We start from the raw sequence: 27,671 nt of genomic DNA, 5'->3' as shown, positions 1-27,671 counted from the left end.
AGTGAAGGGATTAAGCAAAAAAAGAAAAACACTTACATGCCCTGGCTGGTTTGGCTCAGTGGATAGTGTCGGCCTGCGGACTGAAGGGTCCCGGGTTCAATTCCATTCAAGGGCACATACCGGGGTTGTGGGCTCGAACCCCAGTAGGGAGTATGCAGGAGGCAGCCAATCAGTGATTCTCTCTCATCATTAATGTTTCTATCTCTCCCTCCCTCTCCCTTCCTCTCTGAAATCAATAAAAAATATATATATATATATATATATATTTAAAAGAAAACTTACAGACACAGACAACAGTATGGTGATTATCAGAGGGGAAGGAGGGTGAGGGGAAATAGACTTGGCTTTGAATGGTGAGCACAGAATACAATACACAGGGGATGTGTTATAGAATTGTACTCTTGAAACTTGTATTTTATTAACCAATGTTACCCTGATAAATTCAATAAAAATAAATAAAATGAAGGTCATGTGTGGCCAAGAGTCACAAAAGATTTAGAAGAGGGATCTGGGAGCTAAGCGAGCACTCTTGGTCTGTTGGTGGGAGGGCTGGCATTTGGTGGCTGTGAGGTGAGAGGCTCAAGGTCAGTCCAGTAAAAAGAGTCCTGGTGGAGGAGAATGAGGCCAGACGGGCAGGCTTCATGTCCATACCTCAGGTAAGAGCCTCGGTCCTACTTGTCCCCAGGGCCGAAGCCTAGATCTTAGCTGCTCCACGTGTGCTGTCCCAGAATGAGATTTCAAGGTTTACTTACCTGAGATCCATGGATGAGCAAAAAAACACACACACACAAAAAAAACAAACGAACAAAAAAACAGTAACACATAGTCATTGGAAACAGCGGCTGCCTAGACCAAGGCCAATGGGGACCTGGCCGAGTGTGCCCGGCCCCAGACGGAGGGGCGTCAGAGAACAGCCCAGAGCCTGCTGCTGCCTCCTGGCCATGTGACCTTGGCAAGCTCCTTACGCTTTCTATTCCTGTGTCTCCCTCTGGAAATGGGTCGGTAATCATCCTGCCTAAGATGGTTGTAAAGTGTTTTAAATGAGTTCATGTGCTTTGTAATAGTGCCTGACACGTAGGGAGAGCTATATGCATAAACATTTGATAAAAAATTAAATTAAATTTTAAAAATGTGTGGAAGGGCCCTCTGCTTTTCCACATATGGAATCTTACCGTATCCCTTAAAGTAGGGGGAAATGTAGGGTTTTCATGGATACTGCATTCCTTGTTCATCTTGGAATCCTCCAGACCTGACTCAGAGCAGGCCCCCTAACAGGTGTTGGTGGGAAGGAAGGAAGAGAGTTGGGTGAGTGTGGAGGATGAAGAGGGAGAGTAATTAATGTGCAGGTCACTTTAAGAGGAATCAAAGTCTCCTTCTCTAAAAGGTGGGAAAAGACCCTCCGTGAGAAACAGAGGGTAGAGGTTTTAAGTCACAGCGACCAGGAAGTAATTCACGTTACCAATCGGCTTTTGCCTCTCTTGACCAGACACCAGATGACCATGAAGCAGAGACGGGGATTAAGTCAAAAGAAGCAAGAAAGTACATTTTCAACTGTTTAGATGACATGGCCCAGGTAAGCTCCATGGGCGAGCATGCAATGTCAGCCCTTAAAAACCAAGCACAGCAGGCTTCTGCAAGAGCAATAGAGGGCGGTGAGCGGAAATCCTCATTACTCAACTGCCGTGGTTGACCTTGACCTCATGACCTGCCAGCCTGAGTAAGACTAGCAATGGGTTTGTGGGACATTGTTAAAGCCTTACACCAGCTCTTGAAAAATAGCTTCAGTTTATTGGTTCCCATTTGCGAAATAGTCCTGGCCAATCTCACTGACGTTTTCATGAGAAGAATTTAAGCCCATTAGTACATTTGAGCTTAATGCCCTTGACTCAGTGTTAGTTCCTAAGGGCTGCCGTAACAAGGTACCACAAACTGGGGGACTTAAGACAACGGGCATTTGTTCTCTAGAAGCTAGAAGTTTCAAATCAAAGCACCAACTGGCCATGCTCCCTCGAAAGGCTCTGGGAAGAAACTGTGCCATGCCTCTCTGCTGGCTTCTGGTGGCCCCTGGGTGGAGCCAGTGTCCCCGCATCCCCAATCTCTGTCTCCTTCTTCATATGGCTTCATCCTGTGTTTCCTCTGGTCTCTGCATCTAAATCTCCCCCTTCTTTATCTTTTAAAGACACCAGTCATTGGACTTAAGGCCCACCCTGTTCCAGTTTGGCCTCATTTTAACTGGATCACATCTGCAAAGACTCTATTTCCAAATAAGGTCACATTCACAGGTGCCGGGCATTAGGGCTTAAACATGTCTTTTGCAAGGACACAATTCCATGCTTCACACTCAGTCTCTCTCAGCTCACTTGGAGGGGCCACGGGCTCTCACTTTTGTGCCCAGAGAAAGTGCTAGAACGTCAGCTATCCTTAGTGTAAAGACTAGTCTCAAATCAGGGCAACCCAAAGTGAATTTTTCTTAAAAGCAATGAGAAGTAAAGCTAGAGATCAATAAACATTCAGCACCCCTCTTACGGAAGACAAGTGTAACCCAAAATCATGACGCCGAGTAGAGTATCCTTGTCAGCTGATTAGAAGCTTAGATTGTCTTAGAAAACAGAAATTGCTTTCCAGAACATGTCTTGGAAAACATAGAAAGCACCACAAAACAAGTCTCTTAAAGGCTATGCTGGTAGAGACTTGATCTGGGAGGAAAAATCCTGTTCAAACACCCTGCTTGTCTGGCAGAAGTGACCCAGTGAACACAGGGACTGAAATGATCTGGCCCGAACTCAGGGAGCTACAGAGGACAACACACTGTAGATGTAGGGGCAGGGCACTTAGGCCCCAGCATTTCCCTCTGAAGGTTAAATACGTAAACCTTTTGCATCTTATTTTGTATTGCTTGGTTGTTTTTAATTGTGGTAAAAACAACATAGCACAAAATTTACCATTTCAGCATTTTCAACTGTACAGTTCAGTAGTATTAAGTTCATTTCCACTGTCCTACAACCAATCTTCAGAGTCCTTTTCATCTTGTGGTTCTTTTCCATGAGGTGTGATGTGAGGCACATTTTGATTTAACTGATTATAGCAAGAGGGTGCACATCCTGTCACTTCTGTATGTCGCAGGTACCGGCAGCGACCGCCCCTTCCCCATGCGTGGCCTCCCTCTGCCTTTCCTGCAGAGAGCCCTGCTACATCCTGTGGGCGGCAGTGACATGTGGCGGTGCCTTCAAAGGGCAGACACCGCCCTGTAGGAATTGAGAGATCGGATGGAGTTGCAGAGCAGAAAGGAGTCGAGGAGGCACAGCGGGGTCTTGGTAACCTGTCCTCCTTGCTTCCAGGTGAACATGACCACAGACTTGGAAGGGAGTGACATGCTGGTGGAAAAGGCAGACCGGCGGGAGTTCATCGACCTGTTAAAGAAGATGCTGACCATCGATGCTGATAAGAGAATCACTCCGATTGAAACCCTGAACCACCCCTTTGTCACCATGACACACTTACTCGACTTTCCCCATAGCACACAGTAGGTGTCCTGCTCCGTGCTCTATACAAGGGCTCAGCAACTTTTTCTTTAAAGCCCCAGAGTGAATGTTTTAGGCTTTGCAGCCAAGTGGTCTCTGTTGCAATCAGCTCTGCCATTGTAGCTGAAAGCAGATGCAGACAAGACATAAAAAAATGAGTGAGGCTGCGTCCCAGTAAAACATTATTATAAAAACAGGTGGCGGAGCCTCGGCAAGTCCAGGGCTGGGTGGGCCGGACTCTGGGTGTCTGTGCATGGAGGGAAATGCTCAAAATGGCAGGGTCCACAAAGCAAAGCCACTCTCAGTGCCAGAGGTCACTCCCAGACCCTTCCGGAAAGGACTCTGTCTAGTTTGGATTTGGGTTCATTCATTCATTCATTCAGCGTGCTGTGTGCTGTGCCAGCTGCTGGGGTACAGTGGGGGGCAAGGCAGAGGGGTCCCCTTCCCAGTCTAGGGGAGAGAAAGGTACGAAACTAGTGATGCCCAGGCTGATATCAGGGCAAATATAAGGTGTGATGGGACCAAGTGACAAGGGAGCCTCACTTGGGACAGGGCAGGAAGTGAGTGCAGAAGGACGAGCGAGAGGGAACTGATGGGAAGGCTGGCGAGGGCGGAAAGGGTATTGCTTGTGGGGACACTCGCCATGGACAGGACCAAGCCCAAGAGCTGGGGGACAGTGGGAGAGCTGAGGCCCCAGGACCAGACGGGACGAGCCTTCCTTGTACAGGATTTTGGTCTTGATCCTAAGAGCGATGGGGAGTCATCGAAGGACCTGTAGAAGGAACGGGCTGATTAGAGTGTCAAGTCCATGAGCCCGGAAGACATGGCCATCACATTGGCAGCTTGGAAGCTGTTGGTGACTTAGAGCTGTTTCAGTGGATGATAGAAGCAGAACCCAGCTTAGCCAGTTGAAAGCCTGAGTGGGAGGTGAAGAAATAGACAGGATCCTTTCAAGAAGGGAGACTGTGAAAGGGGTGGGAAGAAATGGAGGGGTGCCTGGGGAGGGCCCAAGGGGACTTTAGGAAGAGACTTGAGCAATTGAAAATGCTGATTGGAAGTGTCTGGTACTAAGTGAGAAACTAAAGATAAAAGATGCTCAGAAGAGAAGTTTCCTGAGACGGTGGAAGGGGCTGGGACTCAGAGCACAGGTGGAGGACTAGGCCAGTGTCACCGTGGATGAAGGAGGGTGCAGATGTTGGCTGGAGTGCTGGGTTAGCAGAGGAAAGTTGAGGGAGCTCTTCAGACAGTTGTCTTGTTGAGAACAAGGTGTTTAGGTAGGAGAGTTTAGGTAGTTGGAGCAGAAGGCGGCAGAGAAAATGGAACAGAGAAATACAGTGGAATTGTTGAGCATGGAGGTTGGACATGAAGAGTAGGATGTAACTGAACTCCCCAGGTGAAGGCATGGAGAAAAGAGAAGGTTGGGTTCATCCAGGTTGGAGTTTTGTCAGGCTACTAAGAGAAAGAGAGATTGACAGACTCATGATGTTGGAATAGAGCATTGTAATCTCAATGGATGGCTACGGGACCTTAGCTGAAAAGGAAAGGAAAGGAAGATGAGAAGGTCCAGAGACACTGAACAGTCTAATCAACTCAGACTGGCTATTTTAGTTATTGTCAGATGAACCAGATGGGTGACAATGTGGCTGGGGGACGGGGCACTTGAATGTGTGGCCTGGGGGAGTGGAGCAGTATCAGGTTTGATAGTCCAAAGAACCCACAGCCGGCACTGAGCCCCGGGTGAGACGTAACTGAGAAGCCAGGGTGTCCGGCAGGTAATCCGTGTGTCCCTTGAAGAGCCCCTCGGTGGCAGGGCACGTGTTAAGTGGAAGACTGGGTCGGAGGCACAGGCCCGGTGAGTGAGGGTGAGAGAAAAGGCCGTGGCAAGAGAGTGGGAGACAGCACTCGTTTTCAGAGTCTGCGATAGCAAATACCACTGAGGAGCCGAGGGGCTTAAAAAGCAGAAATTGTTTTCTGACAATTCTAGAAGTCCAGGCTCGAGGGGTGTGGCAGAGCTGGTTTCTTCTAAGGCCTCTCTCCTAGGCTTGTAGACGGCCGTCTCCTCCCTGTGTTCTCACGTGGTCTTCCTTCCTCCTCAGTATGAACTGGACCAGGGCCCAGCCTACTGACCCCATTTTACCTCTTTAAACATCCCATCTCCAAATTCAGTCACATTCTCAAGTGCAGGGGTTAGAACTTTAACGTATGAATTTGGGGGGAAGGGCACAGTTCAATTCATAACACAGGGTAACCAGGGATATCACTTCAGCCACTCAACCCAGCGGTATGTGGGATGAACGTCACATCCCTGGACGTCTGCAGGGAGAAGCAGTGTGCTCACAGCACCGGATTAGAGAGGCTCGGGGGAAAGGGGAAATGTGTGAGAAGAGGCTGGGGAAGAGAGACATTCGCAGATCATGGTTGACCTGCCATGACAAGACTCATATTGGGCTGAATCTCAGGCTGGACTTGACCTTAGCCAGCCTACAAGAAGTGACTGGTGGCGCCCGCCACAGATGGCACATCCTCTAATTTCAATTCTGTTCTTTATCAGTTGATGTTAAGCAAGTCAAATCTCATTACAACAAACAGTGAGTCTTTAATTTAGAACCATGTTTGAAACAACCGAACTCCAATAGAAAGAAAGAACCTGGACCCATCCCTTGCAAACTCTTGTTATGGTACTTGTCCTGTCTCTGGGTGTGGTAGGAGTCATTCGGGGAGGTGTCATTCGGTCCCACAGAGGGAAGCCAGACTTGGTGATTTACTGAAGAGGCCCCCAAAAGATCACTGAGAAAGAGCTATGGATAGGAGACGGAGGGGTGCTCTCCAGAGGGTTCGCATTAGCCATCTGTCAGTGGGACAATCACCCACATAAAGTCAGAGTCACGGCTGCATGGCCGCAGGGTCCTGTCCATCTCTGGGTTCCGTGAGGAGGCAGCACTGGTGCTTCACTGTTCTTGGTGAAGACAGAGCGGGGAGACCAGGAGCATCAGCTTCAAATTCAGAACTTGGTGTGGGTCCCAAGAGGACCACTGACAATTTATAACTCAGAAAATGGGCCTCAGGAGGAAAAGCAGGTCTCTGAGCACACCGAGGCTCCCTGCGAGTAGGCCTAATCCCTAAGGGCCCCTAGAACTGCTGGGAAGACCAGGAGAACTCCAGGGCGAGACGAACCCTCCAGGCCCGCCCTGCTGTAGACCCCACCTTGGGGACTGGGCCAGAGCTGCCCCAACATCTAGACTGAGAAGTGAAAGAGACCCACCTATTTCTCCATACCAGGATTCTACTGCACAAGTTCCTTAAAAACGAGTCTCATAGAAGTAACCCAAAGTGCAACTGCCAGGCCATTTCAGTTAGAAAATTCTGAGTCTAAAAGCTTTTGGTTGAATTGTCACAAAATTATTGAGTGCTTTCCATACGTTCCAAAGGGAATATAAAACCTATATTTTTATTCCTTCAGCCTCTATAGGAAAGCACTTAGCAGTGTGTTTGGTACTTAGCAGATGCTCAGAACATGCTGGCCTTACCAACATTATTAGTTTTTTTAGCTATTGGTTACTGTAGGACGCGTTTTCCTTTCTCTCCAGGGTCTGCAGTCAGTAAATGATTTTGTGTGCATTGTGTGGCCAATGTAATTCTTAACTCCGAAAGAAAGAGGAGTCTCTGGTATGTCTAAGACAGCTGGAGCATCTTTTATGGGAAGGATGCTTTGGGGTGGCCCACAAGCACCTGCTTGGCCCAAAACATAGCTTACCTATAGAATGCAGAAATAGTATTACCTTTGTAATCTTAAAATAGTACAAGATTATCATATTTATATTCAGTTATTACATTATAATTAAATAAGTATTTAAAACTGAACTTTAAATGCTGTTTTATTTTGAATATTAGCATTTGAGGAAAAGTAAGTTTAATTAGAAGAAGACACAAACTGAGAAACAAGGTATAAGTTCTGAAGAACACTTTATGGTGGACTTTCACGAACTTGGTTGCACTTATATTTCAAGAGGATGTATATGTATATGCATATGCATATGTATATGTATATGTACATGTATATGTATATGTAAAGATTGCCAGTAATTAGCTCTTGACCTTGGCAGATTACCTGTCCTCTCTAAACCTCATCTTTACTCCTAAAATAAGGGCATCGCTCATCTCTCCTTCTCGTGGTTGTTGTAGGACTGAATGCAAGAATGTTGCACACAACTACCACAGCTCTCCGTCACTGTCAGCCACTATTACTAATTATTAATATCATTACAGTTCTCATTACATGCCCAATTCCGGTGCGGAGAAAGTGGGTAACAGGGTCATGATACTGGGTTGGCCAGTTTCTTGGCTGTCCCCTAGATGGCGCTGGTGCCCCAGACTCGCTGGGAAGGATTAGCGCAAGGGGTTGTGTTTGTGGAAGGTGGCAGCAGGTCATGGGTGAGAACTTAAGCGTTTGTTTATGGGCCAGAAAGCATACTGGAAGCTGAGAATGAGCAGGGAAGGTGGAAACAGATCAGCGATATGAGGAAAATGCAGTGAGAGCCATCAGGTCTGTTGTGCTGTGGAGAACTGTTACCTGTGCAGGCTGGGGAGAACAGGCAGTAAGACAGGGTAAAACTTACCTAAATAACATTAACTGTACAAACGCAGACTTTACGTGAGAAATCCAGGAAATTTAGGCCTAAAGTTTCCCCACTTGTCTTGTTTACTAGATTAACTGTTCTCTCCTTTTCTCTCGCCATTTTCTCCCTTTTATCCCATCCTACCCTCTTCTCTTTCCCTTATACCTCTGCCTCTGCCTTTCTCATGAACAGCGTCAAATCATGTTTCCAGAACATGGAGATTTGCAAGCGTCGGGTGAATATGTATGACACCGTGAACCAGAGCAAAACCCCTTTCATCACTCACGTGGCCCCCAGCACATCCACCAACCTGACCATGACCTTCAACAACCAGCTGAACACTGTCCACAACCAGGTAAGTGGGGAGCAGAGAAGGCCGGCGGGGCGGACAGCAGCAGGAACTGTATTTCCCCAGCCAACCCAGTCAGAAGACAGAATTCCTCTACTGTCACATTCAACCCTGTAAGAAGGTGTTTGCGTCAGGTTATTTCCTTTGATTCCCGGCGCTCTTTCTGTCTACTGGGGGGCCCATTGAACAAATTGTATGCAACTCACTAAGGAAGTTGTTTCTGAGATGGTACCTCTTACCACTTCTCTCTGTCCTGATGTAGGAATAAGGTAAAGGAGATGCTATGATCTTTGTCCGGCTTCTGGTAAAGAATTCTGAACTGGGACACTGACGATCATCCAGTTCGGGCCCCTCCTCCTTGTCCTCAGACAGCTGTGTCCACATGATCTCCTTCCAGGACAGATGAAACCTGTCCTTTCTCCAAGTCATGGGGAAAATCAAGTCAGTCTGTCATCAGAATTCCAGCACCTGGAACTGAAAGGGACCAGGAAACTAAGGTTTTCTTCCCATAGATTTCCAACCTGTCACAGAAAATTAGCAGAATCTAGCACCTAACATGCTGCTTAAAACATGGATGACACCAGGAAATATTTATTGACTGGATAATCTCCAGGCCCTACCTCAGGCGGTCTCTGGTGTCTAAGAGACTTGTACTTCCATCTTCCAGTGTGACCAGTTCCCCAAAGAGTCTCCCTAGATTTTTTCAGTTTTAATATCAATCTGCAGTGACAACACTCCTGTGCGTGTATACTCACATGCGCGCACACGCATGCCTCCAGAAGAGGGGCTGTACTTCCCAGCCTAGCCTCTCTCCCTCTGCCTAACCTCTAGGAGAGGACACCCAGCACCTGCTGCCCCTGGGGCCACTGGTGTTCTGAACGCTCTCCTGAGGGGGAAGACCTAAAGCTCGCTAAGGCCTTAGCGCGCAAAGAAACAAACATTCCCTCCCAGCACCTAGCCCAGCCCTCAGGCTAAGGCATCCACAGCCAGGTGAGGTCCTCGACAAAATCTCACCATGGTTTTGTCCTTCCTCACCAGAACCCCACCACAGTGCGTAGACTGATCTGGCTGGTGCCAAGAGCACACAGAGCAGAGGGAGATCAATTTAGAAGGGAAGGTTGGCCAAACCCAGGGAAAGAGGGAGTGCGGGACCAGAGTGCATAGACGTTGTCCGTTAGGCAGTAATTGGAGACTTTGGTGGGGGGCGAGGGGGTTACATGCACAAAGTAGTCTTTTGGAAAGACCGTTCTAGCCTTGGAAGAGAAGAAGTGGAGGCCAGAACATCTCTGGTCAGAGCTTCCCAGTCCCAGGCCCCGCAGGAGAGGACCTCCACTGGGGAAGTAGCGATTGACGAGAGTCAGTGGGTTCCAGGGACATTTTGAAGGAAGAAGCAGCAAGTCTAGTGGCTGACCAGAAGGTGGGACAGTTGAGGATACCGGTGCCCCAAAGAGGGAAGCCCCAGGCTCCAAGACCTGCAGAGAGTCTGGACTTGGACGTGTGGAGTCTGAGCAGAGAGTGGGAATTATGTCTGTGGGGAAGCCTCCCAGAGAGATGGGACGTGCAGAGAACCAAGAGGAAACACAAGGCACGTCATCAGTAACAGAACGCGGACACTGGCCCACACGTGTTGCACTCTCTCCCCTCACTCTACCTGGAGGCCAGCCATGTGGTGCTGCACAGACACTTAACATTACAATGTGTATCTTAAAATGCAAACGTGCACCACATCCCTTAGTAATTACCCTCAAACAAATAAATGTGCTTTGCACTCAAAGGCAGCATAAAACCTAGGTATAAAAAAATATGTAAAATGAGACTTTACCCTTTTTATCAAATTTGACACAAATACATACCCTTCTTGTAATTCTATTCTTGTACGTGTCCAAGATGTCCTTGTGATTCTTTACTCCTTATTCTTTGGTCCTTGTAACCCCTGGTGGCCAACCCTCTTGTAAGCAATGGTGACTTTGAAGCCATTGGTAACCTCCACCTACCATGCTGATGATCAGTGTGAATAAAGCTAAGATGGGGTAAAATTGGACAATTCCCAATTTAGAAGTTATTTTCCTTCCGCCTCCCTGCTTCACATACAAGTTCGATGTCAAATGATGTTGCTTTCTGAAAGAGAAAGGAGAGAGGACATAATTTCAAAATTGCTCTAACCTATCTCCACTTCAATTCTCTTGACCTAGCATCTTTTCTCTCTCAGTGTGCCTCTCCCTCTCTGTTTCTGTAGCATATTTCTTTGCAGTAACTGCTGTGCGGCCGTCTGAGGGTCTCTGTAACCAGTGCTGCCCCCAGCCCTCCCCAGGCATGTATGCCCTGGGCCTGCAGGTGCCTCTTCCTGGGATGCACCCACAGGTCCATGTATATGCACCCCAGGCCCCTCAAATGTGGGACAGAGCAGGGGTTCAGCTTGCCCCCGTCACTATGTTCCAGGGCAGAACCCAAGGAATCCAGGAATCCTAAACTCAAACCTGGCTTTCCACGGTGTTATGAAGATATGTTTGTCACAGTGGAGGGCAGAACATAAATCATCTCTAGTCTGATTTTTAACTTTGTAGTGTTTAGACATGTGGTCTGGGAGCATCATTTGCTCTCTTGCCTGGGCCCCACAAACATCAGGAACAGCACCGAAGGCGACGTCACGTGGCTGCAGCCACCTGCTTCTCCTTGAGACTTTCCAACCGAATTTCCACTCCCCTCTATTTCTGCTTCTTTGCCCTTGGTTTTTGTTTGTTTGGTCTTCTTTGAGTTCATTTATTTGACTTAGATTCGTGTTTCCCAACCTGCCACCACCCTCATTTTTTATTTTTGTTTATTTTTGTTTAATCCCCATCATTCCTTTAGGCTCCCACCTCCACCAGTGCCACTATTTCCTTAGCCAATCCCGAGGTCTCCATACTAAACTACCAATCTGCACTCTACCAGCCCTCAGCGGCATCCATGGCTGCGGTGGCCCAGCGGAGCATGCCCCTGCAGGCGGGAACAGCCCAGATTTGTGCCCGGCCGGACCCCTTCCAGCAAGCTCTCATCGTGTGTCCTCCTGGCTTCCAAGGTAAGGGTGAGCAGACGCCACCTCTCACTGCTTCTGACCGGACCACTTCAGGGGCTCTGACACCGCAGGGCTCTGTCACGCCAACTTCCCTGGCATAAGGCCCTCTTCATTGCTTTCCATGGGCTCTGGCATCCCTGAACTGTGGCCAGCCGAGAAACAGTGGGACTGTTATTCTCACCACCTGCCAGTGATTTGTCCCGGAATGACTGTCTTTAAATAAGCACATTGTTGTGCTCCCATTGTCATGCTGGTATCAGCTCTTGGACACCTCACATGAAATATCCGTGTGGCTTATCTGTGCCAGTCCCTGACTGCCAAGGCAGCCAGTTCTCATGAAAAACATACATCCCAGGCTACCCCTGCTGATTCTTCAGCCATACCCACACGCTCCTCCTGGAGCCTCGAAGAAGCTAGAGCTGACCATGTACTTGGCTGCAGTTTACACAGAAAGCCCAAGAATCTGTTGTGGCAAGCCCCACAGGGGCAAGCATGTGTCGGGGCCCAGTTTCAGAGTCAGGGCCACTCCAGATGGACTCCTCTGTCCTCTCCCCACACCGGCTGTGACGTAGTGATACACACGTGTCTTCCTGTCAGAAGCACGTTTTCCTGTCGTGACTCATCAGCATAACATTCCACTTTTGGCTTTACAGACTCCTTGATTTCACTTCTAGTCTTTTAACCCATTCAAGGTTGTTTTTTTGCTTTTGGTTTCTAATTTAAGTTAGAAACGAAAGGGGAGAGTCCTAAGGACCAGGCAATGCCTGGAGGGGACCGGCGCGGAGAGGAGGGGAGAGCTGTCTTCCTCCAGCTTGCTCGCATCACTCAACCCCTCTCTCCCTCGCCCGCTGTCTGGAGCAGGGCTGCAGGCCTCTCCCTCGAAGCATGCTGGCTATTCCGTGCGAATGGAAAATGCTGTTCCCATCGTCACTCAAGCCCCAGGAGCTCAGCCTCTTCAGATCCAACCAGGTCTGCTTGCCCAGGTAATTCTCTCTTTATGATTCCCCGTATTGCCATTATCCCTGTTAATGTTTTCCACAAAAGAGATGTATCTCTGCTAATTCCCTCCCTGGCAATGAGTTAGGTGCTTCGAGTCATTAGAATATCTCTGTAATATTCTGCATGATGCCCGAGTGAATTATCTTCCTAAGTGCCTAGCTTACAATTCCAAGAAGAAATTTAGACAGAGGGAGAATCTAGGGAGATTATTATTATATCTTTGTAATGCAAATTAATATAGAAGACCCAGGTTTTAATCCAAACTCTACTAATAACTCTCTGTGACTCTACTAATAACTCTCAGCGAACATTTCTTTGCCCCAAATTTCCTTCTTGTAAAATAGAAATTATTTTTTTAGAGCCAAATAAGCCTTGGAGGTGATTTATTTTATATGTTGAAACAGGGTTACAGAAGCAGTGAGCTGGAACCTTCCTTATCTGTTCATATAGGTGCTCTGATGGTAGAATGAGATCATGGAGGTGATGAAAATTTGTAAAGTGTTATGGAAATGTAAGGTAACACAGTGATACAACGGTCATAGTAACGACACGAACTTTAGTAACAGATACATCATCATTATGCCAGGTTCTTTAGTTATGTTTTATTTAAGCCCCACAACACAGTAAGATATTTGTCGCCTTTTGACAACAATGGAAGATGAGGCACAATCACTGGCACAAAGTCACATAGCAATTAGGTAACGGAACCAGGACACAAACCCCAGAAGTATGACATCAGCACCTGTGTTTACCCCCATGCTAGACTGCTTCCGTGTGACCATTTCTGTTGTTGCTGCCGAGGACAGCTTGACCCCAGTGTTGTTGAAGCACCTTTATTTTTATTTTGTTTTTTTCCATCACCATTTATCCCCTCTATGCCCTCTTCCACCCACCCCCATAAGCACCTTTAATTTTAAATAAGGCAGGTTCGCCGAAACCGGTTTGGCTCAGTGGATAGAGCGTCGGCCTGCGGACTGAGGGGTCCCAGGTTCGATTCTGGTCAAGGGCATGTGCCTGGGTTGCGGGCACATCCCCAGTGGGAGATGTGCAGGAGGCGGCTGATCGATGTTTCTCTCCCATCGATGTTTCTGACTCTCTATCTCTCTCCCTTCCTCTCTGTAAAAAATCAATAAAATATATATTTAAAAATAAATAAATAAATAAAATATAAAAAAAATAAATAAATAAATAAGGCAGGTTCCCAAAGGCTTTTCTCAAAGCGTTTCCAAAAACACTTTATGGTGTCCTTTGTTTAACAGAAGTTTGCGGTTTTCATGTTAATGTAGTCAAGTTGCATAGTTGTTTGGGGCTCTCTATTCCATTCCATTGGCCTAATATCCTATTGTCTTAACTGTTCTAATTATAATATGTCTTGGTATCTAGTAGGGATCGCTTTCCTCCAAATTTCCTTGTCTATTCTTGTCCCTTCACTTTTCCATGTGAATTTAAAAATTACTCGTACATTAAAATTTTAGTCCCACACACAAAAAAAGTGTTGGTTTGTATTTCTTGAACTTGACTAAAATTTATATTTACTTTAGGAACTGACAGTTTAATAAGATTAAGGATTAAGTCATTCCATCCCTGAATATGGTACAACTGTATATGTTATCTTTTATTCCTTTCATTAAAGTTTTCTTTTGTTGGAATATTCCTAAATATTTTATAGTTTTTGTTGTCAATAATTTCATTCACTATATATTTTAATTATTTGTCTTTGGTGTATAGGAATATACTGATTTTGGTCTATTGAGTTTATCTAAACTCTGTTTAGTTCTAATTGTTTCTATGGATACCCTTGGATTTTCTGTGTGGACTATCTTTTTATTTGCATATGATAGTTTTGTTTCTTCCTTTACAATCCTTATACCTTTTATTTTTTGTTCTCCTATCACTGTTCCGACAACACCTCCAAAACAATATTTAATAAGTGTTGATATTGGGCATGCTTAACTTTAAAGGAAATTCTTTTAGCTGTTTGCCATTTGGTATTTTGTTTAGGATAGTTGATAAAGACACTTTATCAAGTTCGCTAATTTTTAATGAAGTAATACCAAATGTTCTTCCTGCACCTGTTGAAATACTCACATTTTTGTTCCTTAATCTGTTAATGTAGCAAGTTGCTTAATAGATTTGCAGTGTTCAACTATCCTGTGTTTCCGAGATAAACTTTATTGATCATGTTGTGTTTGATATGTTTGTATGCTTTCCAATACTGGATTGTTTGTAAATACTGTAGTTAGTACTTTTGCATCTGTGTTCATAAGTAAGAAATGGCATGTAATTTCTTTCTCTTAGAGAATCCTTATTTGATTTGGGCATCAAGGTTTCACCAGCCTCATAAAATATGTTGATTATTACCTCTTCTTCTGTTTTCTGGAACAGCTTGGTTAAGGTTGATATTAACCATCCTTCATCTCTTTGTTCTTCCAAATTCACACTGCAAGTGACCACTGACACCAGCTCCTATTGCAGTGATGGCGAACCTATGACATGCGTGTCAGAGGTGACACACAAACTCACTTTTTTGGTTGATTTTTCTTTGTTAAATGGCATTTAAATATATAAAATAAATATCAAAAATATAAGTCTTTGTTTTGCTATGGTTGCAAATATCAAAAAATTTCTATATGTGACACGGCACCAGAGTTAAGTTAGGGTTTTTCAGAATGCTGACACACCAAGCTCAAAAGGTTTGCCATCACTGTCCTATAGGTAAAGTCTTATTTTTTGGGTCATTATAAACAGAGAACCTTCTGTATTTAAAGCAGGCCTTCTAGTCCTGCCTCTCGCACTAGTCCTCATAGCTTCCTTCTGTTTGCACAATGTGGTAGCAGGGCATTCAGAAAAGGCCAAGGTAGATCAAGAGAAAGAACTATAGCTCATTCCAGAGCAAAGTAGCTTGTTCGTACTTTATCTGAGTAGCAGAAATCCAGGCCAGTCTCCCAGTGCTACTCCTTTGTAAGCCAAAATCTAGAGATTCACATGCATATTAAAGGGTACTTTTAAATCCTCTTTTTGTGTTTGCACAGTTAACCCTTGTAAGCCCAGAACTATCTCTGAAAGAAATTACATTAGCATCTCTTTTTTTAAATATTTTTTATTGATATTTAGAAACAGAGGGAGGGAGAGGGAAGAGAGATAGAAACATCCATGATGAGAGAGAATCATGGATCAGCTGCTTCCTGCACGCCCCCCACTGGGGATCGAGCCCGCAACCTGGGCATGTGCCCTTGCCCGGGAAATGAACCCGGGACCCTTCAGTCTGCAGGCCGACGCTCTCTCGACAGAGCCAAACCAGCCAGGGCTACATTAGCATCTCTTATTAGCTAACATAGACATTCTTCATTGTTCAGTTTGGTGGAAACCAACAGGCTCAGCATCCATCTTTAGTCATAACAAAGGAGAGTTTTACCTTTTGCTCACATGGAAAAGGGTCCCTAGCGTATTATAAAGCTCCAAGTGGATTTAACCTAAAGCTGTAATTGGGAAAGTGAACAAAAAGTGTGTGTGTGTGTGTGTGTTTTAATTGCTACAGTGTATATAACAGGGAACTGCTGGAAACCAGTTGAATGTTCATTTGTAAGAGATTTGTTAAATTCGTGTGTGCATAAAATGGAACACCATGCATTAAAAAGGACAAGGTAGACTAGTGCGTCTTCACATGCAAAGAGTTCTAAAATCTACGAAGTAAAAAATTCCTACCCTACCCAGTGTCATGTTGGGTCTTTTGTTTGTTGGTTGCTTTTTAGTTTTTTCTCTGCTTGTCACTTAATCCCTGCCAATATGTTAGCCTGTTACAATGGAGCGCTCCCCTAAATATTTTTAAATGGTCCCTTCAAAGGACAAAAATAAGCTATCTTATAAAAATGAGTATGATAACTATAAGGAAAAGCAATAATTAAACGTTTAAACTAATGCCTTCATTTTTCTCTGAGTAAATTTCTAGGTTTCAGGCAGAAGCGCTCCAAATACTATTAATTACTTTAAATATATTCAGAAAATTGGCATCATTCTTCTTATCTAAATATTTAAACCTTTTCAAGGATTTGATTCGTGCAAGTTTAGAGAGGGTGTCTTTCAAATCCATTCCTCATGTTAGTTTTGTTTGCTTTGCCCTTTTCCTCCCCACCTCCCAGCAGCATCACGCCCTTAAAGGGAACAGACCCTCTGGGGCACCCTGAGGATGTGTGCGTGGAAGGAACGGGTGTGATCTTGCACCCTCCTTTCAGAGACATGAGAGTGATCTTTATGGATTGCTTAACAATAATGCTGTTTTGATACTGCCTAAAAGCTGCGGTCACCTCTATGCTCCCAAACCCCTACCCAGAGCTAACATCTTGACCACCATCATGGTGAGTGAGTAGGTAAAGGTGGAGAGATGGGAAGTACAGTTCCTGATTGAGACAGAACTTAATTTATGTCACGCTTCAAATGGCAGGATCCAAAACCCGCTTTCACTAGCGAGGCTGGAACAGAAACTCAGAGCCCCCCAACGTGTGGAGACGTCTGCTTGCCTGATCCTTGTAGACTCTGTCCTTGCAATAATAAGTTTTTTACATTCTTTTAGCCAATCAAAGACCAGGTCTCCTCTTTTACACCTATCATAGGGTCTAGCATACTGAGTGTTTGGATCATGCAAATTGATCCTGTGATTAACAAACATGCTGATTGCAAACATCCTTTGCTCTACAGCAGGCCTGGCCAAGTGGGACCCAGCAGATCCTGCTTCCCCCGGCGTGGCAGCAGCTGACTGGAGTGGCCACCCACACATCAGTGCAGCATGCGACTGTGATTCCTGAGACCATGGCAGGCACCCAGCAGCTGGCCGACTGGAGGTAAGCAGGAGAGCTGGTGTGTCTGGCCTGGGGGGCAGGTCCACCATCGACCCTGAAAGCTGCTGCTCTGGCCTGTCCCTGAATTCCTGGTTCACATATAGTTTTTTAAATTAAGGAGACTATTATGTGGAATATGACTATAATGTAAGGAGATGTAATTTTTAAATACGTGTGCCAGGAAGCAAGAAAATCAGCTTCATTACTTTATGGTCAGTTATCACTTTTGACCCAAAATTCAGTGACATCATTTAATCACCAGTATAATTCACCAAACTTGGCTCCAGATGATTTTTTTGTTTCTCAGAATTAAATTCCACTCCCAAAAATCGAAGATTTATCACCAGTGAAAGAATGCAGAAGAGAGTCCCCAAGGTTCCTCAGCGATTCTAGGAAGTGTTCTCAGGGTGTTTTGCGATGTGGACACATTGGAGCCTTCTCAGTTCTCCCAGGGGAAGGCTTGACAGAACAGGATTTATTTCAAATGGTAGACTCTGCTGAGTGTGGCTTTCAGTTAATAATGAAGCCCGAAGTCCGCTTTCCACAGACCCCAGCGGCATCCGGCTAGCAGCCGCCAGCACGCCACCCCAGCATCTGTTTTCAGAACATACCCCACCCCACTCTCTGACTTCCTCACCACACCATCCCAGCACCACCATGTGCCCCCCTTCACCAGCGCAGAGCCACATGGCAACCCCTCTCACGTTGTCCCCAGCTTCCCATCCCCCATGAGAGATAGTGTGGGCTGTTTCCCATTCGGCCCAAACATTGGGGCAGGTCATACCCCTCCCCTCTGACAGGCTCCATACCGGCCATGTGGCCTCCCCCTCAGTTCCCTTTCTGACCTAAAAGACTATTGCGAATGAACAGCTCTCAGTAAAACGTAGAGAAATATAGATATAAGCCCCCAGTCAAGCCTCAACTACAGGTTCCTCCGCTCCTCATTTAATTTTCTGACTCGTGAAGAGAGTACATAGGTTCTTTCCCACAGCCGCACGCACTTCTCATTGACTACACCTCCCCTAAGAGCACCCCCACTCGTTAGAAATACTTTCAAACCAGGTAAAACTGGATTCAGTTCTGGCTCTGCATGACCTGGGCAAGCTACTTAACCTCTATGAGCCTCAGTTTCTTCTTCTGTAGAGTGGGTATAACAATCCTCACAGGATTGTTAGAGGCTGCAATTAAAATACAAAGCACTTGACCTGTATTTAATATGTACCATACCAGTGCCTGATACATGACGGGCGATAAATAAATCCATCCTCCCTTCCCCCATTGGCATCAGTTCAGGCTCAGAAAGACCATCTCCCTCTCCAGCTCATTAGGAACAACCACCAAATGGGAAGCTGTTTGACCAGTTGTTCTTCCTCACCCCTTTTTCTCCTAAAAGACCACATATATATTGTACTCTTTTTTGTTTTCCCATTATCAGCATTATAGTTCATTTCATTTCAGCAATACTCACATATTCACTGATCCATGCGTATTCTCTTATTCCTCATCCCTCCTCTTACCTGGTTACGGCAGAAAACACTGAAAGCCTACACTCTTTCTTTCTCCATTTCATGCGTAGACCAAAGAACATCCATAATCATGGCTAATAAACAAAAGACAAGTACCAGTGCTAGAACCTGTATCAATGGAAAAAGAGAACCGTGTCTGTAGAAGAAATAGCAAAAACAAAATAAAGAAGCTATAACATCAGTTTCTAAAACCCCTGTAAAGGTTCAAAAGACATTATCAAATCTCTACAAAATGTCTCCCTCTTCTTTTTTTCTACTCATTTCCCCCAAGTCGCAAAGATAAATTTTACAATATTTTAAAAATTCAAATGAATTATAGCTTTTAATTTTGTTTATGTATTAAGTGGGCTTTTATGGGCAAGCCTCTGAATTAATCACCACTTTCAATATTTCTGTGGGAAAACAAGTCTTTGAGCTCCATACAACCCAGATCATAAGAGATTTTGAAACATAACCCATTTTCAAGATAATGGCTACCAGCATTACTGTCAGCATGTATGGCTGTTATTTATCTTGATTTAATACCAAGTTCTCTCTCCCTATACACACACACACACACACACACACAGTGGCCAGATTATTATGACCACCCCATCAGTACAATGAAGTGAATTAGTTATGCAAATAATAATAATAATAAAACCTTGAGAGTATTTGCTTAGGACGTTTTCAATATTCAGTATTTTTGGAAGTGTCAGTGAAGTACTGATGGGGTGGTCATAATAATCTGGCCACTCAGTGTATGTATCTAGGCAACCTTCAGTTGCTCTCATTGTTCATTCGGCATGTAATTAATTCATCAGCCGTTACCTGCCTGAACACTGAGCTGGCCACTGAGAGAATTCAATAGCATGTTAACACTCGGCATCAAACACAATGGCTGCCAGTCTGCAGCGTTTGCCACATAAACTGCAATGTCCTCGCTGATAAGACGGCATCACTGCCACACCCCGCCTGCCTCGCAGAGTGGCCAGCCCGCTGAAGGCCGTGTGTAAGTTCCGTGGAAGTTGGAGGGAATGTGTATCTGCTCTCCCGGAACCTGGGCTGAGCCTGCGTGCTTGGCATTCATTCTTCCTCTTTTTTACCAAGTGGGGTTCCTGGCCCTCCTTCGGAACAGCCCTGACACTTCCCTGCCCGGGAAACTCACCTCGTGAGCTCACTGGGCGAGGCTCATCCCTTCACTAGCCCACAGCCAGCAACAGAACCAATTTGGGGGTTAATTTGCCTTCTAACTGGGGAGGATACTTTATCTTGAAAAAGAAGCCCTGGCCGCTTGGCCCAGTGGATAGAGCGTCGGCCTGCGGACTGAAGGGTCCCAGGTTCGATTCTGGTCAAGGGCACATGCCTGGGTTGCGGGCTCGATCCCCAGTGGGGAGCGTGCAGGAGGCAGCCGATCAATGATTCTCTCTCATCATTGATGTTTCTCTCTCTCCTCCCTTCCTCTCTGAAACCAATAAAGAAATATATTTTAAAAATAAACAAGATCCCTTTTTAAAAAAAGAAGAAGAAGAAGCCCTGTGTTTGTAAAACCAATAAAAAGCCTGGTTTTCCCGTCTCTCTTTCAGGAACACGCACGCTCACGGCAGCCATTACAATCCCATCATGCAGCAGCCCACGCTCTTGACTGGTCATGTGACCCTCCCAGCAGCCCAGCCCTTAAATGTGGGCGTGGCCCACGTGATGCGGCAGCAGCCAACCAGCACCACCTCCTCCCGGAAGAGCAAGCAGCACCAGTCGTCTGCGAGGTGGGTGGGGCGTCTGCGAGGTGGGTGGGGCGTGGGCCCGGCGGTGAGAAACCTCTGGGCTGGGCGTGGGGGCATCGCCTGGCGCCGGGAGTGGGGGGACACGGTAACCGCGTGGCCGGCGCGGCGCTGGGAGGGAGGCGCGCTCTCGGGTCTGGTCTGCGCGGGTCGGCCCTCCCGGCACCCCCCGCGGCACCCCCCGCGGGCCGGGCTCAGGTGAGTGCCAGGGCCCTGAGCCATTCCGTCCCCCTTCACTTCTCTGGAAAACGCTCAGGCTCGCCTCTGAACTTGCACTTTGGAAACCATAACTTTTCTTTAAAATGTGCTTTTTTTTTCCTGGAAATCTAAGGTGAGAAATTTAAGTTATTTAGCTGTTCAGGGTAAGCAGTAACTTGATTAATCCTAGAATTAGCCGGAACAGCCATCTGGCCGGTCCCTGTAAACCCGGTCTCGTCCCGGGGACTCCAGAGTCAAGGCTGGCGAAAGGCCACACGCTGTGATTCTATATACATGGTGCCCCCCTCACCCCCACCCCACCCCCAGCTGGTGTTATGAGACTCATTGCTAGTGCATTTCAAGACACACTTTAATTATAAGGGCAGTGTTTATTAAAAACATTGCAGCTGTCAGCTGTTGGAGTGTATATACATTTTCGGGGGGACACCCTGTATGTGGCCTTTGGAAAAGGCGAAACTGGAGACGGAGATCAGCTCGGGAGTTGCTGGGATCGAGGGTAGGAGGGGAGGGGTTGACAGGGAAGGATCATGAGAGGACTTTTAGGGGATGAAAATAACAAAATAAGAGTTTTCCAAACAAGATCGAAATCAAGATGGTGCCACTGCAGAATTACCTGCATTTCTCCCTGGTGGCACTGAGGTCGAGGTACCCAGTTGCTTATTTGGGACGGGTTAATCAAGAGAGGTCCATGGCCTCCTACTTCCTCATATAGCCAGGCGCCAGAAAGTAGCCCTGCCTTTTACGTTCCCATTCAGAAATTAATCCAAGAGCTCACTCCCCCAAGTTGTCACCTTTCAAGATTTCTTAGTTGGGTGCTGCTGACAACGCAGGGAGATTCACCTCAGATCAGTGGCCGCCATCCAGAACACTTGAGTCTGGCAGCCCTGTGACAACACACCCCTGTCGTTATTAGATCAGGCGGCAGAAACGGCCACCATCTCAGTCCTCACACTGCGTGCCCAGCCATGGGCCAGCACGCACAAATCTGGTCTGGCCCAGAGCTGACCTGAGCATCACCGACAGAAGAACCCTTTGCTTCCCAGACTTCACAAGTCCTTCCCTGGTGCCTGCTCCCCACGCAGCTGGTGTTATGAGACTCATTGCTTCTGCATTTCAAGAGCAATATGATTATAGTGAAAGTTATGTATTTGCCTATTTTTTAAGACCACTGCTTTGGCAGAACAGCCTGAAAGACCAGGATGCTCTCCCTTGTTGGGTGGTGCAGCGAGGCATACTTCTCTTTAACACTAGAAAGACTGAAATTTAGTATATACCTATATTGCCCAAAAGCAGTCAAAATGACTGCATTGTGAAAGAATAATATCGGAGCACTCTTCACTTATGTTCCTTAGCTTTTCCAATAACTCACTTCTATTCGACATTTCTTTCATGAATTTAGGGCGCAAAAGAAATAAAATAAACAACTTATTAGAACAAGTATCACTGCATAAAGATTCAAATAACAAGTACTAGTTTAGCTTATTGAGCAACTGCAACTTATCAAGTATCGACAATTTATCATGTACTTGTATATTATCATGTGACAGTAATCGAAAAAAAATGAAAACTGTTATTTCAATACAGAGCCGAACTGGTCATATAAGAAATTTACTCAATTCAATAATAAGAGTCTAAAATTTCCCAAGCAGTCAAAATGACTGCTTTTGGGCAATATAGGTATAACACATATATATACCGGAAATGAAGGAGGGGGAGGTAACTACAATTATTAATAAACGCATTTATATGTTGTACAAAAAGTCACAAAATTCTAAGACATTGTGCCCTTATATACATAATTGTTTTTCTTTTTTTTTTAATATATTTTATTGATTTTTTACAGAGAGGAAGGGAGAGAGATAGAGAGTCAGAAACATCGATGAGAGAGAAACATCGATCAGCTGCCTCCTGCACATCTCCCACTGGGGATATGCCCGCAACCCAGGTACATGCCCTTGACCGGAATCGAACCTGGGACCTTTCAGTCCGCAGGCCGACGCTCTATCCACTGAGCCAAACTGGTTTCGGCTATAATTGTTTTTCTAATTGAAATTAAAAAGCAGTCAAAATGATTTCCTTGGGCAATCTAGTGTTAATAATGCCCACTGGAGGTATTTTAACCACTGACGTAGTGAAACATAATCTCAAAATTGTAACATATTACCAGTAACAAGTAGTATGGCAAGTACAAACAATAGAACCATCTTATCAGTAAAAAATATTACCAGCCCCCAAAAAGGAGCAAGCATCATATCCGATACCAACTAAATAGAAAATTAAATAGATCTACCTTTACAGAATTCTCATCTTACGGCCACCCCGTTAGCTAGAAGGTGCTAGAATTAGAATCTCTAAGGACATATCAGAGTCTTCAGTTTCATTATAGGTTGGCTTTGTCTCAAGGATTGATGGAGAAGAGGGGGAAAGTAAGGGAATTTTCCCCTAAAGTTACCAGAAACTACATTGGCTAATTTTTTGTTGTTGTTAATCCTCACCTGAGGATATTTTTCCATTGTTTTGTGTGTGTGTTTTCTAGAGATGGTGAACAGGAGAGACAGAGAAAGAAACATCTATGTGAGAGAGACATATTAATTGGTTGCCTCCCTCACATGCCCTGACCAGGGTTGGGGATTGAGCCTGCAAATGAGGCATTTGCCCTTGACTAGAATCAAACCCCAGACCCTTCAGTCAGGCCAATGCTCTATCTACTGAGCCAAACCAAATAGAGCTACATTGGCTAATTTGATAAGGAATTTCAGGTAAATCAAAATCAATATTAAAAGGTCCCTCTTTAAGCACACCTTTTCCTCTTGCACTTTTCCGAATTTTTCATTATAGTTGAAACAGACTGGTAAGCTTCCTATGAGGTTCAGTGTCTAAATCCAGAAGAATCTTTTTTGGAAATAAGAATTATAGGCCCTGGCTGGCTAGCTCAGTTAGTTAGACCGTCATCCCAATACACCTAGCTTACAGGGCACATATAAGAATCAACCAATGAACCCATAAAGATGTAGAACATCGATCTCTCTCACCCTCTATCTAAAAAAAAGAAAAAATTCATTTAAAAACATTATCCACACACGGATGCTTTCATGGTCATGTCCCTTTCCCAGAGAAAGCAGGAGGGAGAGCTAACCGCCAATATTCGATCCATTAGATTCAGAAACTCCTAAGAAATCAGTGCTTTAGTTTCTTAAATGGTAAACCAGCTATCAGTGAGGAAACCAAAGCTTTATGTGTCAAATTTCTTCCACCTCTCTCCCAAAGAAGACCTAAGTACATTTGGGAGGATGACAGGATGGAGCTCGGGAAGTCAGGCCTGGACCCTGAAGACAGCTGTGTTGGGGCAGACACCCCTTAAATCCTGGGCATTACATGTGACTCCACAAGACCAGCCCAGTCCGTGGGCACAGTCCCTCCTGTCCTCAGCCCTGGCTGTTCCCTTTGTCCTGCTGGGAGCAGGCACATGGAGCCAAACCAGGGCCCCGAGGAGGCAGGCTGCTGTCCCCTCTGTGTAGCGGCTGCCGCTTCTGCAGTGACAGGTGAAGTCCGAGGGCCCTGGCCTCTGACTTTTCTATGGAGATCTGGCAAAGCTGGGACTTCTGGGCAGTTTGCTCCTAGGAAGATGCTCTGGGCTGACCTTCCTCCCTGAGTGTGTGTGGCTTTGTCCTTACAGAAACGTCTCCACCTGTGAGGTGTCCTCCTCTCAGGCCCTCGGCTCCCCTCAGCGGCCCAAGCGCGTCAAGGAGAACACGCCGCCCCGCTGCGCCCTGGTGCACAGCAGCCCGGCCTGCGGCTCCTCTGTCACATGCGGCTGGGGCGACGGCGCCTCCAGCACCGCCAGGGAGAGGCAGCGGCAGACCATTGTCATTCCAGACACCCCCAGCCCCACGGTCAGCGTCATCACCATCAGCAGCGACACGGACGAGGAGGAGGAACAGAAGCACGCTCCCACCAGGTGAGACGCGTCACCGTCAGACTCCCAGAAAGGACCAGGACTGCTCGTCTGGGCCACTTTCCATCATCAAACATGAAGGTCCCTCTCTCCTGGCCCCCAAATTGTGGTTTCGCCCCGCCCTAGAGCCCTGACGTGATTTCAGAAAAAAAAAGCCAAAATAATTCGGAATCCCTTGAGAATTAAAATATAGTTATGGGCCCTATTCATTTGGGAGACGAGACCATAAAAACCAGACACAGGATGCCAGTGTATTTCAACCCCTGTAAGCTTACAAAGCTCTGTCTGCCTCAGGCTATTGAATTTATTTCCCGTTGGTCGAAATATTTCTCCAATATCGCCTTGGCTCTCTCAGAATTCGAAATAATTGTCCAATTAATCAGAAATTTCCCTGTGTCTGATTAACCCAATCTTTCAAACTGCCAGTTGGCTCTTACCCAGAGAGCATTGCTGTTTATTCCAAGTAGTGAGAACTCATTTCACTCTCCATGCGCTCCCAGGAAGAGGGAAGAAGTATTTTATACACTACTTGCACGACTATTAGCCCTGGCACCAGAGCCTCTTTTCCTGCCCCTCTGGCACAGTCGGTCCCCTGGCTCTCTGCACACCACTGGCCTCAGGATCATAAAGATCCCAAGCTTCATGACCCCAACCTGCTGGCTCCTCACATGAGGACTGAGAGCCAGGGAAGGGAGGCCTGCTCCCAAGCCCAGCACTGCCAGTCAGCACGCATCCCACAGCTGGATACGAAGCTTAACATCCACCTATAGGCCTGAATTATTAATTTCTGATTGGATATAATGCCACTAATTAGTCATCACAAATCGTTTTGATCAGATAATAAATTCCCACACTTGAGATCATTGTGAAATGTACAGATAGGGTGATTGAAGCATTCTCGCTATAGTTCTCAGTGCTTTGCTGTTTCATGGGAGGGCTGGTGTATGTCTGAGTGTCGTCTTTTCTGTTTAATGGCTCAGCCTGCTGTTCAGTGTGTCTCAAGGAATGAAACGGAGCACTTCCGGTCCTAACATCACCCCAGGGGCCAAAGGGGCCTTGATGTCAGGGGTGCCAGGCACCATGCTTCACTCCCCACCTGCCTACTCCAGGACTGGCCTCAGTTTCCTTTCTGATAGAGCCCTGAGTTGAGTCAGTACTCTGTTCTCCCCAGAGCCTCATGCCCCTCAGCCCCCAGCCTGAGGGGCTCAGGTGGTTCCTTTACAAAAAGAAAGGCTCTTCCCAGCCCCAGCCTGGCCCCAGGCCTGGAGCAGCCTGGCCACACATAGCTTTCGGCACAAGACAGGCCCAACAGCCTCACCCAGCCCTTCGCCACAACTGGGAAAAAGCAGAAGCCATTTAAAACCCTGACAATTGACGAGACTAGAATGTCATTTCTGAAGAATGAGATTTGAGTTGACACAGACTCTGGACACATAAAAATAGTCAAATTCATAGAATCAAGGAGTCGAGTCTTGATGGCTAGGGGCTGTCGGTAGGGAAATGGGGACTTGGTAATCAGTGGGCATAAGTTGTATCTGAGCAAGATGAATCCAGTCTAGAGATCTGCACAACATTGCACAATAGTCAACAATACTTAAATTTTATTAGGAGGGTAAGGTCTCGTGTTAAATATTCTTATTACAATAAAACTTAAAAAATAAATAAAGTTAAGACCATGCTCTGTCACCAAAAAAACAGAGAGAATGCTGGCTCTTGGTTCAAATCTGACTCTGTCCCTAACTAGCCATGTGACCTTGAACAAGCAAGTGACCTAAGCTCTCCACATCTGAAGTTCATGGTTCTTAAAACTAGAGTTGGAATATTCTTTCTCGCTGTGAGCGTTAGAGGAGACAACACATGGGAAGCACTTTGAACAGTCGTTGTGCCCCCAGTAAATGTTACCTAGACTTTGTAATCAGTGTCATCATGATAGAAGAGGAGTGTTTTTCACATGTAGCATTGACTGTGGAGTCAGAGGAGTGAAGTAAGTCATGGAAGGTTTATTGGTGGAGATGAGTTTTGACCCTGGTCTTGAAGGATGGAATTGACCGGGACTGGCAAATAGAAATCAGGAACGCATTGCAGGCAGGGCTCACAGGTTTGTATCTGACCTTGCCGCAGTGTTTTCTCCACTGGGGCTGGTTTCTTTACTGCTTATCTCCTTATTTCTTTTCATCATTTTAAAATGATGAAAATCATCTATTGCCATGACAACACAATGCAATTGTGAACTCTGGTGGCTTTGTTCTTTTATTCAGAAATGATGTTCTATTAAGGCCATTAAGCAAATATTTTTCATTCTACTCTGTCTCCCTCCCTCCCTCCCTCTCTCTCCCATTAACCAATTCATAATGGGATTGATTAACGATCAGTAATAATTAGACACTATACTGGAATGAATCCCAGTAGAATCAGTGCATACTCGCCTAAAGAATCCATAGTAATAATGCATGCTCATTTTTAAGATGACTCATTTAGTAGCTTCCCATTTGTTCTCTAATCTGCATAGTATAATCAGGTAGAGCACAGATATTTCTAACAATAGGAGAGATTAAAAACAGCTATCAGGACTGACTGGTGTTGCTAAGTGGTTAGAGCTACAGCTGTGCACCAAAGGGTTGTAGGTTCGATTCCCAGTCAAGGGCACATACCTGGGTTGTGGGTTCACTCCTTACCCCCACCCTCCAGTTGGGGCGAATGCTGGAGGCAACCAGTTGATGTGTCTGTCTCACATCAATGTCTGTCTGTCTGTCTCTCTCTCTCTCTCTTTCTTCCCCTCCCTTCCTTTCACTCTCTCTGAGAAGCAATGAAAAAAATATCCTCAAGTGGGGACTAA

At 45.9% G+C, this 27,671-nt stretch overlaps 1 protein-coding gene across 10 annotated transcripts in view; it reads left to right on the top strand.

The window, feature by feature from the left end:
• HIPK2 (homeodomain interacting protein kinase 2) overlaps positions 1-27,671 on the top strand; it is a 182,468-nt gene that overhangs the window by 133,501 nt on the left and 21,296 nt on the right. For 8 of the 10 annotated variants that reach the window (XR_009454725.1, XM_059711953.1, XM_059711954.1 and 5 more), the window contains exons 5-12: positions 1,487-1,573; positions 3,339-3,523; positions 8,330-8,492; positions 11,337-11,544; positions 12,403-12,524; positions 17,236-17,378; positions 20,467-20,646; positions 24,557-24,838. Coding sequence is in view for 9 of the 10 variants with exons in the window: in XM_059711953.1 (XP_059567936.1) it covers positions 1,487-1,573; positions 3,339-3,523; positions 8,330-8,492; positions 11,337-11,544; positions 12,403-12,524; positions 17,236-17,378; positions 20,467-20,646; positions 24,557-24,838 (1,370 nt within the window). In the remaining variant the exon portion in view is untranslated. The remainder of the gene's footprint in view (positions 1-1,486; positions 1,574-3,338; positions 3,524-8,329; positions 8,493-11,336; positions 11,545-12,402; positions 12,525-17,235; positions 17,379-20,466; positions 20,647-24,556; positions 24,839-27,671) is intronic. The other 2 variants (XM_059711950.1, XM_059711957.1) reach the window with 1 other exon arrangement.

Source organism: Myotis daubentonii, chromosome 10 (assembly GCF_963259705.1).
Source record: "Myotis daubentonii chromosome 10, mMyoDau2.1, whole genome shotgun sequence".
Lineage (NCBI taxonomy): Eukaryota > Metazoa > Chordata > Mammalia > Chiroptera > Vespertilionidae > Myotis > Myotis daubentonii.
Note: the sequence above shows the minus strand (reverse complement) of the source record. Positions and strands in the feature narration are given on the sequence as shown.